At 43.9% G+C, this 15,516-nt stretch overlaps 1 protein-coding gene across 1 annotated transcript in view; it reads right to left on the bottom strand.

Moving 5' to 3' along the window:
- Positions 1–8,716: 8,716 nt before the first annotated feature.
- LOC134325141 (carboxypeptidase M-like) overlaps positions 8,717–15,516 on the bottom strand; it is a 16,119-nt gene continuing 9,319 nt past the window's right edge. Inside the window, exons 3-6 of the mRNA XM_063007225.1 lie at positions 13,832–14,002; positions 13,492–13,644; positions 11,855–12,003; positions 8,717–8,998 (exon numbers count right to left, since the gene is read on the bottom strand). Coding sequence (XP_062863295.1) covers positions 8,741–8,998; positions 11,855–12,003; positions 13,492–13,644; positions 13,832–14,002 — 731 coding nt within the window. The 3' untranslated portion in view covers positions 8,717–8,740. The remainder of the gene's footprint in view (positions 8,999–11,854; positions 12,004–13,491; positions 13,645–13,831; positions 14,003–15,516) is intronic.

The following is a 15,516-nucleotide window of genomic DNA, read 5'->3' as shown; positions in this document are numbered from 1 at the left end:
CAGTACTGTGAGAGTATATTGTCTATGCAATTGAGGGTTAGGGGCCTTGCTCAAGGGCCCAACAGTGGCAACCTGGCAGTGGTGGGGCTTGAACCAGCAACATTTCGACTACTAGTCCAGTAGCTTCACCGCTAGGCTACAACTGCCCCATGAGTTTGGTTTGGTGGAACTTAAATGACCCGCACCGAGCCCTGATCTTAATCCTGCTTAACACCTTTGGGATGAATTGGAACATCAACTGTGAGACAGACCTTCTCATCTACCATCAGTACTCTTTAATTGATTCCCAAATTCCCACAGGCACACTTCAAATACGTTTAGAAAGCCTCTCCAGAAGAGTGTTCATGGTTTTGTAATGTGATGTCCATCAAGCTCATGATCAGGTGGCCACATTAGATCTTCTTCAACTGCTCATTCCTGGTCAAGGTCGTGGTGTGTCCGGTTTCACTGGGCACAAAGAGAAGCAGGAATTAGACAGGGACAGAGCAGCAGTCCATCACAGAGCTTCAGTCATCTGGGCTTAGACATAGCCAATCATGCCCACACAGCCGTTTTGAACCTGAAGGGACAGTGGTAGCCTAGTGGGTAGAGCTTTGGTCTATCAACTGAAAGGTTGAGAGTTCGAATCCCAGCTCTGCTATGTAGCCACTGTTGGACCCTTGAGCAAGGCCCCTAATCCTGTCAGCTCCAGGGGTGCCGTATGATGGCTGACCCTGCGCTCTGACCCCAGCTTTCAAACGAGGTGGTGGATGATTCTCAGCACTGCAGTGACACTGACATGGTGGTGGTGTTAGTGTGTGTTGTGCTGGTATGAGTGGATCAGACACAGCAGCGCTGCTGGAGTTTTTAAACACCGTGTCCACTCATTGTCCACTCTATTAGACACTCCTACCTAGTTGGTCCACCTTGTAGATGTAAAGTCAGAGACGATCTCTCATCTATTGCTGCTGTTTGAGTCGGTCATCTTCTAGACCTTCATCAGTGGTCACAGGACGCTGCGCACGGGGCGCTTGTTGGCTGGATATTGTGGTTGATGGTATTTAAAAACTCCAGCAGCGCTGCTGTGTCTGATCCACTCATACCAGCACAACACACACTAACACACCACCACCATGTCAGTGTCACTGCATTGCTGAGAATGATCCACCACCTAAATAATACCTGCTCTGTGGTGGTCCTGTGGGGGTCCTGACCATTGAAGAACCGGGTGAAAGGGGGTAACAAAGCATACAGAGAAACAGATAGACTACAGTCAGTAATTGTAGAACTACAAAGTGCTTCTATATGGTAAGTGGAGCTGATAAAATGGACAGTGAGTGTAGAAACAAGGAGGTGGTTTTAATGTTTAATGCACAGGAACTCTGCTAGACCGGGTCACATCCAGGATCCAACAGCAGGATTTCCTTCTTACCAAACGTTTGAAAAGCAATAAAAACGTTTGAGCTTTTTCAATTTTCCATCTCCGACCCTCGGTACAGTTTGCAGCATACATAAAAGATAAGTGATGCTTTTATCGCCACGGAAACGGAATCTGAAATTACATCCGGTGAATCAGACTGTAATAGATGTGAGATGTTTACAGTAACAGAGGGGAGGGCAGGCGACGGATCCGCAGGTACCGCAGTCTCGTTTATTCTCACCTCCTGCAAAACGACCCGAGCGCACAGTGGAATTAAACTCCTCACTTACGCTAAACGGCCAAAAGTATCCGGACACCTGAGCATGAGCTTGTCGGGCGCCCCGTTTCAAAAACGAACGCTGTTAAAACAGAGCCGCTCTTCTGAGATGCCTCTCACAAGTATGAAATACAGTATATCTGTATATGACTGGGCTCAAGTCATGCTTTAGTTCATTCACGATTATGACTGAATACAGTTTGACCAACTGAGGGTTAAGTGCCTTGCTCAGGGGTCCAACAGTGCCAGTTGGGCAGTGATGGGGCTTAAACTGGCAACCTTTGATTACTAGTCCAGTGCTTTAACCACTGAGCTACCACCAACCATGCGTTTCTTCAGGGCAAGCTGTAGCCTAGTGGTTAAGGTACTGGACTAGTAATCAAAGGGTCGCTGGTTCAAGCCCTACCACTGCCAGGTTGCTGCTGTTAGGCCCTTGAGCAAGGCCCTTAACCCTTAATTGCTCAGACTGTATACTGTAATGTAAGTTGCTTTGGATAAAGGCATCTGCTAAATGGAACAGGACGGACCATCCCTAAACTGCTGCTGCAAAGTGCATATCATTTTCTTCATATCATTCGGACACCTGTGCTATCGCCCGGTCGGGTGTCTACACAGACGTTATCGGCTACGTCTGTGGAGGGGAAGCGTGGGCGGGGTAACGGGGAGTGGCTGGAGCCCTGCGGTCATTTGATCATTTGGTCGCTTTGGATAAAGGCGTCTGCTAAATGGAACAGGGTGGACCTTCCCTAAACTGTAGCAAAGTGCATATCATTTCCTTCATATCATTCGGACACCTGTGCTATCGCCCGGCCGGGTGTCTACACAGACGTTATCGGCTACATCTGTGGAGGGGAAGCATGGTTGGGGTAACGTAGAGTGGCTGGAAGTGCTCCAGTGATGGTCATTTGATCATTTTGTCACCTGACCAGGGTATTGCGCCTAGTGTTTCCCCGTGGAACTGGACCTGCTGCGACCCTGACCATGATAAAGCGTTGATAAATGCTATTCTTGCTCCTTGAACCTTTCATTAACATTCTGTTTATACCCAACGAGGCCGAGATCACCTGTGATTTACAGTATTTACCTGTAGAACGTTTAAACACATATTTACCCATTTTTAATGTCCCATTTCTTTTGGAATATGATGCAGGCATCAAATTACAGAATTAACTTTGATCCAAGTACAAAGATCAATAAAATAAAACATTATTTTCATTATTTTAAACATTAAAAAAGATCGATTAATTTGAACCAGGATTCTGAAACATTAGACCACAGTGGCACCTAGTGGACAGATGTCACACTGCAGCCCTGACTTATCGGTATCGAGTTTCAAAATCATTCATTAAACCAAAACTTGCGCTGTGCGTTTGGGGTGTGTGTGTGTGTGTGTGGGGGGGGTGATCTGGGGCAGGGGTGTAAAATATACCCAATCCACCAATACCCCCCCACCCCCGATCCCCCATATCCAAGCGTTTTCTAATTTTCTTTAACCAGAAACGATCACAAATGCACCTTTTTCTATTCAGTGTGAAGTCACTTCTGTACTTACGATTACTGGTAGTAATCAGAAGCTTTTAATTGATTCCCAAATTCCCACAGGCACACTCCACATACTTTCAGAAAGCCTCTCCAGAACAGCGCCTATAGTTTTGTAATCGGACGTCCAGCAAGCTCACGATCAGGTGGCCACATTAGATCTTCTTCAACCGCTCATTCCTGGTCGGGGTTGTGGTGTGTCCGGTTCCACTGGGCACAAAGCGAAGCTGGAACAGGACAGGGACAGGGCAGCAGTCCATCGCAGAGCTTCAGTCGTCAGTCTTCAATCTGCGCTTAGTCCCGAAGGGACAGAGGTAGCCTAGTGGGTAGAGCTTGGGGCTATCAATGGACAGGTTGAGAGTTCGAATCCCAGCTCTGCTACCCCCAAAACCAGCCTGCAACTCTTGGACCCCTGAGCATGGCCCTTAACTCTCAGCTGCTTGAACTGTATTCTGGCATCATTTAAATGAAGTCACTTGTAGTTGTGAAATAGGCCAAAAGTATCCGGACGCCTGATCGTGAGCTTGTCTGACGTCCCGTTTCTGTGTGAACTTCTCAGCTAGAACAACAGCCGCTCTTCTGACAAGGCTTCTCACAAGGCGTGAGTATGTCTGTGGGAATTTGTGCTCATTTGGTCGAAAGAGTATTGGTCTGGCTGAGCACCTAAAGCTTGGAGTCTGGAGCAATAGCTAAACATCATGTGGTCTGACGAGTCATAATGTTACTTATTCCTAAGTGATGAGCGTGTCCAGGTAAAAGGGGAACGAGCTATCATTCTCCCATGATGCATTGTGTCCATTGTACAACCTCCTGGAGGCTGTGTGATGATCTGGGGTCGCTCCAGTCGGTCAAATCCGAGCTCAGCATCGTTATGTGTGAAAACCTGAACGTACCGAATGACCTGATGATCCCAGTAAAAGATTTTTTTTATTTCCCAGGTGACATGGGCAGATGCCAGTCATGTCCATGCCACTGTGAACAACCAAAGTCAATGAAAACATGACCTGACCTGACCTGACCTGTTTGGTTTGGAGGAACTCCAGTGCCCTGACCTGAAATGAAATATTGATCGTGAGCTTTCCATCCAAGACAAATCCTCACACACTCTTCATTTTTCGGACTCAATATAGCCTTTGTATTAACACCCGTGGTGTCCACATACTTTTGGCTGTATAGTATACTCGGGAGACTGTGAGAGGAGGTGTTTAAGCTAACAAGATAAACGACATCTCCATCGTGTGATGGTATCTGTTAATTTCTCATCCAATCAATGACGTTCGCTCGTATCTCCTCCGTCTTCTCCATCATCATTAAAAGCTCATTACGGCTCCCGTCCGCCAGCGTCCGCCTGCCCGTGTCTCAGGGAAGCGATTAGGAAAGGTAGACACGCCGTCCTGTCTCATGAAGGACGTCAGTAGGTTCAGGTTTTAACGCTTTTAACGCTGGTATGCTAGTAAGACGTGATAAGCTTGTCTAGCGATTACAGAGCTGCCTGGGATGTTACATCCATACTGGAGGGGATAAAAATGAGGATGTGGGCGTGTTAAAACAGCTAGCTCACCGTCGCTGAGATTTCGAGCTCGGATTCCTCATCACAGCCTCAACTGTGGCCTCTGCTGGCCGATAGAGGTGCTGCACAGAGACGGTGAATAATGGATAGCAGTGCGTACTGATTCCTGTAAGAAGCCACCTCGTGCAGGTGAAAAGAAGTGGCTGGTACTGTACACGTGTGTTAGGTACTGCCCTCGTCAGTAAAGGAAACACAACTGGGTAATTGGATACAACTAAAAAACCTAGTGACCCACCCTGCTCCCCACTACCTACCTGTTCAGCTGCCTCAGTAGAGAATGCTACATATATATACAGTGTATCACAAAAGTGAGTACACCCCTCACATTTCTGCAAATATTTCATTATATCTTTTCATGGGACAACACTATAGAAATAAAACTTGGATATAACTTAGAGTAGTCAGTGTACAACTTGTATAGCAGTGTAGATTTACTGTCTTCTGAAAATAACTCAACACACAGCCATTAATGTCTAAATAGCTGGCAACATAAGTGAGTACACCCCACAGTGAACATGTCCAAAATGTGCCCAAAGTGTCAATATTTTGTGTGACCACCATTATTATCCAGCACTGCCTTAACCCTCCTGGGCATGGAATTCACCAGAGCTGCACAGGTTGCTACTGGAATCCTCTTCCACTCCTCCATGATGACATCACGGAGCTGGTGGATGTTAGACACCTTGAACTCCTTCACCTTCCACTTGAGGATGCGCCACAGGTGCTCAATTGGGTTTAGTCCATCACCTTTACCTTCAGCTTCCTCAGCAAGGCAGTTGTCATCTTGGTGGTTGTGTTTGGGGTCGTTATCCTGTTGGAAAACTGCCATGAAGCCCAGTTTTCGAAGGGAGGGGATCATGCTCTGTTTCAGAATGTCACAGTACATGTTGGAATTCATGTTTCCCTCAATGAACTGCAGCTCCCCAGTGCCAGCAACACTCATGCAGCCCAAGACCATGATGCTACCACCACCATGCTTGACTGTAGGCAAGATACAGTTGTCTTGGTACTTCTCACCAGGGCACCGCCACACATGCTGGACACCATCTGAGCCAAACAAGTTTATCTTGGTCTCGTCAGACCACAGGGCATTCCAGTAATCCATGTTCTTGGACTGCTTGTCTTCAGCAAACTGTTTGCTGGCTTTCTTGTGCGTCAGCTTCCTTCTGGGATGACGACCATGCAGACCGAGTTGATGCAGTGTGCGGCGTATGGTCTGAGCACTGACAGGCTGACCTCCCACGTCTTCAACCTCTGCAGCAATGCTGGCAGCACTCATGTGTCTATTTTTTAAAGTCAACCTCTGGATATGACGCCGAACACGTGGACTCAACTTCTTTGGTCGACCCTGGCGAAGCCTGTTCCGAGTGGAACCTATCCTGGAAAACCGCTGTATGACCTTGGCCACCATGCTGTAGCTCAGTTTCAGGGTGTTAGCAATCTTCTTATAGCCCAGGCCATCTTTGTGGAGAGCAACAATTCTATTTCTCACATCCTCAGAGAGTTCTTTGCCATGAGGTGCCATGTTGAATATCCAGTGTCCAGTATGAGAGAATTGTACCCAAAACACCAAATTTAACAGCCCTGCTCCCCATTTACACATGGGACCTTGACACATGACACCAGGGAGGGACAACGACACATTTGGGCACAATTTGGACATGTTCACTGTGGGGTGTACTCACTTATGTTGCCAGCTATTTAGACATTAATGGCTGTGTGTTGAGTTATTTTCAGAAGACAGTAAATCTACACTGCTATACAAGCTGTACACTGACTACTCTAAGTTATATCCAAGTTACATGTCTATAGTGTTGTCCCATGAAAAGATATAATGAAATATTTGCAGAAATGTGAGGGGTGTACTCATTTTTGTGATACACTGTATATATATATATATACAGCATAACATTAAAACCACCTCCTTGTTTCTACACTCACTGTCCATTTTATCAGCTCCACTTACCATATAGAAGCACTTTGTAGTTCTACAATTACTGACTGTAGTCCATCTGTTTCTCTACATGCTTTATTAGCCCCCTTTCATGCTGTTCTTCAATGGTCAGGACCCCCACAGGACCACCACAGAGCAGGTATTATTGAGGTGGTGGATCATTCTCAGCACTGTAGTGACACTGACATGGTGGTGGTGTGTTAGTGTGTGTTGTGCTGGTATGAGTGGAGTTTTTAAATACCGTGTCCACTCACTGTCCACTCTATTAGACACCCCTACCTAGTTGGTCCACCTTGTAGATGTGAAGTCAGAGACGATCGCTCATCTATTGCTGCTGTTTGAGTCAGTCATCTTCTAGACCTTCATCAGTGGTTACAGGACGCTGCCCACGGGGCGCTGTCGGCTGGATATTTTTGGATGGTGGACTATTCTCAGTCCAGCAGTGACAGTGAGATGTGTAAAAACTCCAGCAGCGCTGCTGTGTCTGATCCACTCATACCAGCACAACACACACTAACACACCACCACCATGTCAGTGTCACTGCAGTGCTGAGAATGATCCACCACCTAAATAATACCTGCTCTGTGGTGGTCCTGTGGGGGTCCTGACCATTGAAGAACAGCATGAAAGGGGGCTAATAAAGCATGTAGAGAAACAGATGGACTACAGTCAGTAATTGTAGAACTACAAAGTGCTTCTATATGGTAAGTGGAGCTGATAAAATGGACAGTGAGTGTAGAAACAAGGAGGTGGTTTTAATGTTATAGCTGATCGGTGTATATGAGCACAATGTAAGGTCACTAACATTTATTTAATTATAATATTTAATGAATCTGAGAGCCAAAAAAATTGTACCAACATATATAAAGTACACTATATGAACAAAAGTATTGGGACAGCAGTTGCTAACAGACACGATGAATCAGTTATATGAGGGAAAGTACATGCTTCCAGTTTGCAAAACAGTTTAGGGAAGGTCCTTTCCTGTTCCAGCATGAGCAAGCTCTATAAAGACATGAAGAGTCCTGACCTCAGCCCCACTGAACAGCTCTGGAATGAACCAGAACATCAACATCACGGGGGGTGCTGGAGCCTATCCCAGTTTTTCAATGGGCTCAAGGCACACAGTAACACCCTGGACAGGGCACCAGTCCCTCGCAGGGCACACACACACACATACACACACCCATTCACCTATAGGGCAATTCAGTGTCTCCAGTTAACCTGACTGCATGTTTTTGGACTGTAGGAGGAAACCGAAGCTCCCGGAGGAAACCCACGCAGACACAGGGAGAACATGCAAACTCCACACAGAAAGGACCCGGATCGCTCCACCTGGGGATCGAACCCAGGACCTTCTTGCTGTGAGGCGACAGTGCTACCCACCGAGCCACCATGCCGCCCCACACAAAGGTCATACATGGGACGTCCAGCAAGCTCATGGTCAGGTGCACGAATACTTTTGACCATTAAGTGTCAAAGAGAGAAGGCATATGTCTGTGGGAATTTGTGCCATTACAAATGTTGTGACTGCAAAACTGAAGCACATGACCCCAACCTTCATGAATACATTCGGGACGAATCGGAACATAGACTGCTAGGCAGGGATTCTCATCCAACACCTCACAAGTGTATTTGACAAAATTGGTATGATTATCCAAGCGGTTAAGGTACTGGACTAGAAATCGAAAGGTTGCTGGTTCAAGCCCCACCACTGCCAGGTTGCCACTGTTGGGCCCCTGAGCAAGGCCCTTAACGCTCGATTGCTTGGATAATATACTGTCACAGTACTGTAAGTCGCTCTGGATGAAAATGTAAATCTTGTGTAAGGCCGTCTCTAAACAGTGGGACCCCTAAAGGGATGTCCAGCAAGCTCACGGTCAGGTGTCCACATACTTTTGGCCACATAGTTTATATTATTATTTTCCTTCAGAAATAAAAACATACAAACACATAAACAAAAGATAAAACCTAAGTAAAATGTTCGTGTTTTATTTCCATCAGTTCTCCAGCAGCATCAGCAGCAGTTTGTGAAGCGTCAGGACGGTAAGTGCGGCGACGGTGTCGGCCAGCAGGGCGGCGCTCTGGTTCTCTGTGTATCTGTAGTCGGGTGATGGACACGTGGATTCTGTTCTGTACTGCACTGTACTGTTGGTACTTTTCTGAAGCTGAAAGTTGTGCGTCAGAGCGCTGAAGGAGTCCGGACCGTACGGTACCGTGATGGTCTCTGTGAGGGTCTCGTGTCCCGGGTACGTCACCTGTACAAAGAGGGGTGTGATGGGTAAAATTCAGAGTCTCCTTATTAAATATGTTTATGTATTTAAATGTTTCTTTATGTTTTATCAGCCCTTCATCTTGGTCAGGGTCGCGGTGGGTACACAATGCAGACACACCAGCGGACAGAGGATGCTCAGCCATCGCATATATATATATATATATTTAGCAGACGCCTTTACTAGTCCAGTACCTTAACCACTATAATATGGAATTAAATTCAATATATATATATGGAATGAAACTTTATATACATGGAATGAAACTGATATATATGAAATGAAACTCAATATTTATTGTGTGTGTGTGTGTGTGTGTGTGTGTGTGTGTGTGTGTGTTTGCCCTGTAATGGACTGGTGACCTCTCTGGGGTTGTTCCTGCCTTGGCCAGTGAATTGGACCCACTGTGACCCTGACCAGGATAAAGCAGTGGTAAAATAGACAGTTATATTTATTATTCAGATAATTTGCTCATTTGATTCTCGCCAAAAGCAAGTTTTAATCACCCAGTCACAACCGTGCTTATATAAACTGAACATGATTTATTTAATCTGTCAGATCTGACCGCTCTGTTCAGTCAGTGTTTGTTTAGCTTGAGGCGCTAATCGCCCGGTTCAGTATGAGTTTGGTTCTCAGGATAATCCAGAAGAAAATGGGTTGATTCACACACTGGCTGATAAACAACAAGGACAACGTGAAAACAAGTGCTGCCAGCTTTCATTTTTTTTGTTTAAGGTTCTAGACTTTAACCTTGTGGTTCTGGCTCTGTGTTTATTGTTTTAGAAATTGTTGTTAAGGCTCTGGAATTTGTGTTTACGTTTCTAGGCTGTGTTTAAGGTTCTAGACTTGGTGTTTAGGGTTCTAGACTTTGTGGTTAGGGTTCTAGATTTTGTGGTTAAGGTTCTAGACTTTGTGGTTAAGGTTCTAGACTTTGTGGTCAGTGTTCTAAACTGTTTAAGGTTCTAGACTTTGTGTTAAAAGTTCTAGACTTTGTGGTTAAGATTCTAGACTTTGTGGTTAAGATTCTAGATTTTGTGGTTAAGGTTCTAGACTTTGTGGTTAAGGTTCTAGACTTTGTGGTTAAGATTCTAGATTTTGTGGTTAAGGTTCTAGACTTTGTGGTCAGCGTTCTAAACTGTGTTTAATGTTCTAGACTTTGTGTTAAAAGTTCTAGACTTTGTGTTTATGGCTCTAGACTTTGTATTTACGATTCTAGACTTGGTGTTTAAGGTTCTAGACTTGGTGTTTATAGTTCTAGACTTCGTGTTTATAGTTCTAGACTTGGTGTTGAAGGTTCTAGACTTTGTGGTTAGGGTTCTAGACTTTAGGCTTAATGTTTTAGACTTTAAGGTTCTGGCAAATAAACAACAAGGACAACTGGGAAACTAGTGTTGCCAGCTTCTATTTTTTGTGTTTAAAATTCTAGACTTTGTTTTTAAGGTTCTACACTTTGTGTTTAAGGTTCTAGACTTTGTGGTTAGGGCTCTAGACTTTGTGCTTATGGCTCTGGATTTGTGTTTAAGGTTCTAGACTTTGTGGTTAGGGTTCTAGATTTTGTGGTTAAGGTTCTAGATTTTGTGGTTAAGGTTCTAGACTTTGTGTTTATAGTTCTACACTTTGTGTTTGAGGTTCTAGACTTTGTGTTTATAGTTCTAGACTTTGTGGTTATGGCTCTAGACTTTGTGTTTATGGCTTTAGACTTTGTGGTTAGGGTGCTAGACTTTGTGGTCAGCGTTCCAAACTGTGTTTAATGTTCTAGACTTTGTGGTTAAGGTTCTAGACTTTGTGGTTAAAGTTCTAGACTTTGTGGTTAGGGTTCTATATTTTGTGGTTAGGGTTCTATATTTTGTGGTCAGCGTTCTAAACTGTGTTTAAGGTTCTAGACTGTGGTTATGGCTCTAGACTTTGTGTTTAAGGTTCTAGACTTTGTGGTTATGGCTCTAGACTTTGTGTTTAAGGTTCTAGACTTTGTGGTTATGGCTCTAGACTTTGTGTTTAAGGTTCTAGACTTTGTGGTTAGGGTTCTAGACTTTGTGTTGAAGGTTCTAATATTTGTGTTTAAGGTTCCAGACTTTGTTTTAAAGTTTTAGACTTTGTGTTTAAGGCTTTAGACTTTAAGGTTTGGACATTATGTTTATCGTTTTAGTGTTTAAGGTTCTACACTTTGTGCTTAAGGTTCTAGATTTTGTGATTAGGGCTCTGGACCTTGTGTCTAAAGTTTTAGGTTGTATTTAAGGTTCCAGACTTTGTGTTTAAGATTCTATATTTTGTCTATATTTTTTCTAGACTCTGTCCTTTGTGATTAGGGCTCTGGACCTTGTGTCTAAGATTTTAGACTGTATTTAAGGTTCTACTTTGTGTTTAAGATTCTAAACTTGTTGGTTAAGGTTCTGATCTTTGTGTTTATGGTTCTAGATTTAGTTTTTATGGCTCTGGACTTTGTGATTGGGGCTCTGGACCTTGTGTCTAAGGTTTTAGACTGTATTTAAGGTTCTACTTTGTTTTTAAGGTTCTAGACTTTGCAGTTAGGGCTCTGACCTTTGTGTTGAAGGTTCTAGACTTTGATTCTGAACCTGGTGATTTAGGCTCTTGATTTAGTGGTTAGGACTCACAAACTTAATGAAAACAGCTCTGGACTTGGGTATTGAACTTAGGCTCTGGACTACCAACTGGAAGGTTGTGAGTTCAAATCCTGCCTCTGCCAGACTGCCTTTAACTGCTCGGCTGAATTTTCAGTTTCTTCAGATGAAAAAAACCCAAGAAACTTTGATGTAAACGTGAGGTTGTGAGTTCTGATCCAGCAGTGTTTCGGTGTAACCAGCAGATGGCGCTCTCTCTCACCGTGATGGTGTGGAGTCCTGGCAGCAGGAGTCTGTAATATTCTCCGTTCTGATTGGTCATGAACGAACAGAGGTTCTTCCTCCCCTTCACCTCCACCACAGCGCTCTGAGCCGGAGTTCCATTCGAGACAAACACTTGACCTTTAACACCTACAGAATAATAGAAAAATAAAACACAGGAATCACGTGGTTACCTGAAAGCTGGCCATGATCTGACTGGCATCACCTGACCAGTAGAAAAGAATCTGACCACTATAAACACACCCGCCATGAAGTGCACACTATCCATACTCAAGCAAGATTAATACCAACATAAAGTATGACTGTGGGAATTTGTGCCCGAAGATCTAAAGGTTTGTACGACTGGGCACTGATGTTGGTCAAGAAAGCATCAGCTGACATTCCAGTACCTTCCCTAAACTGTTGCAGCATGTAATTTCCTTTATATCGTTGATTTATTACACCTGTTAGCAACTGTTGTGGCTGAAAGACATAAATTTAGTAACTGCTAGGGGTGTCCCCCGGGTGTCCCCCCCACCCCATATTACTGTAAACATAACTATATACTGTCATTTTTAAAGATGACTAAAGTGCACCATCTACAGGCCATTTGTGGTATTACAGGCTGAACTTTTAATATTTATGCCTATTTAAGGACAAAACAGCTGTACTTTTGGTAGCACCTTTGCATCCCGATCAAGAATTGTGAGTTTGGGCATGGGCAGAAATCCTAAAGGAGACGGGGGACATGGGACGAGGCCCTTCCTGTAAAAAAAACAGCTAGTTATGTGTCCCCCCGCCCCATATTACTGTAAACATAACTATATACTGTTATTTTTAAATATGACTAAAGTGCACCATCTACAGGCTGAACTTTTAATAGTTATGCCTATTGAGACATTGAAAACAGCTGTACTTTTGGTAGCACCTTTGCGTCCCCATCAGGAATTGTGATCTTAGGCAAAGGCAGAAATCCTGAAGGAGACAGGGGACAGGGATGGGGCCCTTTTTGTGTGTGGCCCCCCATCTCAACTATATCATTTTAAAAGATGACTATAGTGCATAATCAACAGGTCATTAGTGGTATTACAGGCTGAACTTTGAATATTCATGCCTATTTAGACATTAAAAACTAAGGTACTTTTGGTAGCACCTTTGCGTCCCCATCAGGAATTGTGATCTCAGGCATGGGCGGAAATCCTGAAGGAGACAGGGGACAAGGACGCAGCCCTTCCTGGAAAAAAACAGCTAGTTGTGTGCTGTACACATATCTATCATTTTTTAAAATAACTAAAGTGCACCATCTACAGGCCATTCATGGTATTACAGGTTGAACGTACTAATATTTACACCCATTTAAGGACATTGAAAACAACTGTGCTTTTGGTAGCACATTTCCGTCCTTATCAGGAATTGCTCTTGAGAAATTTTACCGTTTACTGTCCCCCTAACAATAGAATGAAATTCAAGCCCTTGATCTCAGGTGCATCCTGGGAGGAGCGGCTCGGCTTTCAGGTGTTATGAAAAGGTGGCGACGTAGTGCTGGGTCACGATGAGACAAAAGCTTTGTCCTGTTGCTATCACATGGCAGATCACACAGACGTGTGTGTGTGTGTGTGTGTGTGTGTGTGTGTGTACCTAGATGGACCTGCTGCATGTAGGCCAGCAGCGCCCGTCTGTTGGCCTCCCACAGAGCCGGCAGATCTTCTTCTGGAGGAAATTTACAGCAGGACAGTTCGAGCGTGATCTCCAAACACTGCGCCCACACGTAGTTATAATCCTGCATCCCACCTGAAACACACACACACACACACACATACACACAGTTTTAATTCAGGGCTCTGTGCAGGACACTGGAGTTTTTTTTAAATCGAGCTTTTCTTCACATCTTTATGACACCGAGAATGCTTGTCCATTGAGTGTATTTTTACATTCAGACTGAAAGCATGTCCGTGTATATTTGTGGGGTTTTTTGTACCTTCCAGTGGGTACCAGCTGTACCCGTTGGTGATGCCATCGCTGAACTCTTTGGAACCGTAGCAGGTGTTGTTGGTGTGCATGCTGCTGTGGTTGTACGAGTAGGTCTTGGCGAGGTGGACGAAGACGTCGTTATCAGTTGTGAGACTGGAGTCCCGCTGCAGCTCACTGCCTGGATCACATTCAACACAAACACCACAATAATCACCACGACAACACAGACACCACAATCACCACGACAACACAATCACCACAACAACACAGTCAAGAGTATGTGGTCGCCTGGACATGAACCTGCCGGACATCACATTCCAAAATTGAATAGAATAAAAGATGGAATGGGATAGGGACATGATAGGGACAGAACTAGGACAGGACAGGACAGGACAGGACAGGACAGGACAGGACAGGACCGGGATAGGACAGGACCGGGATAGGACAGGACCGGGACAGGACAGGACAGGACAGGACAGGACAGGACAGGACAGGACACGATACGATAGGATAGGATAGGATAGGATAGGATAGGATAGGATAGGATAGGATAGGATAGGATAGGATAGGATAGGATACGATACGATACGATAGGATAAAGGACTGGTCAGGACAGGATAAGATAAGATATGATAAGACAGGATAGAATAGGACAAGATAACATAAGATAAAATAAAATAAACGATAAGAGAGGGATAAAGCAAGGTAAGATAAGATAGTGATAGGATAGGATAGGATAGGATAGGATAGGATAGGATAGGATAGGATAGGATAGGATAGGATAGGATAGGATAGGATATTAGGACAGGATGGGACAGGACAGGACAGGACTAGGACAGGACCAGGATAGGACTGAGAAAGGCTAGGCTAGGATAGGATAGGATAGGATATTAGGACAGGTCAGGACAGATAAGATATGATAAGATGGGATAGAATAGGACAAGATAAGATAAAATAAGATAAAAGATAAGACAAGGATAAGATAGAAATAAAACAGGATAGGGGTAAGATAAGTTAAAATAGGGATACGATGAGATAAAAGATAAGAGAGGAGTAAAGTAAGGTAATATAAGATAAGATAGTGATATGATAGGATAAAGGACAGGACAGGATGATAAGACAGGATAGACTAGGACAGATAAGATAAGTGGGATAAAGTAAGGTAAGATAAGATAGTGATAAAATAGACATAGGATGGGACGGGATGGGATGGGTTAGGATAGGATAGGATAAGATATAAGATAGGATAGGATAGGATAAGATAAGTTAAAATAAGATAAAAAGATAAGACAAGGATAAGATAGAAATAAGATAAGACAGGGGTAAAATAAGTTAAGATAGGGATACAATAAGATAAAAGATAAGAGAGGGATAAGGTATGGTAAGAAAAGATAGTGATAGGATACAGTGGGGTCAAAAAGTATTTAGTCAGCCACTGATTGTGCAGGTTCTCCTACTTAGAAAGATGAGAGAGGTCTGTAATTTTCATCATAGCTACACTTCAACTATGAGAGACAAAATGAGAAAAGAAATCCAGGAAATCACATTGTAGGATTTTTAAATAATTTATTTGTAAATTATGGTGGAAAATAAGTATTTGGTTAATAACAAAAGTTCAACTCAATACTTTGTAACATGACCTTTGTTAGCAATGACAGAGGTGAAACGTTTCCTGTAAGTCTTCACCAGGTT

The sequence above is a fragment of the Trichomycterus rosablanca genome, chromosome 1 (assembly GCF_030014385.1).
Source record: "Trichomycterus rosablanca isolate fTriRos1 chromosome 1, fTriRos1.hap1, whole genome shotgun sequence".
NCBI lineage: Eukaryota > Metazoa > Chordata > Actinopteri > Siluriformes > Trichomycteridae > Trichomycterus > Trichomycterus rosablanca.
The sequence above is the reverse complement of the archived record's forward strand: the minus strand, read 5'-3'. Positions and strand labels throughout refer to the sequence as shown.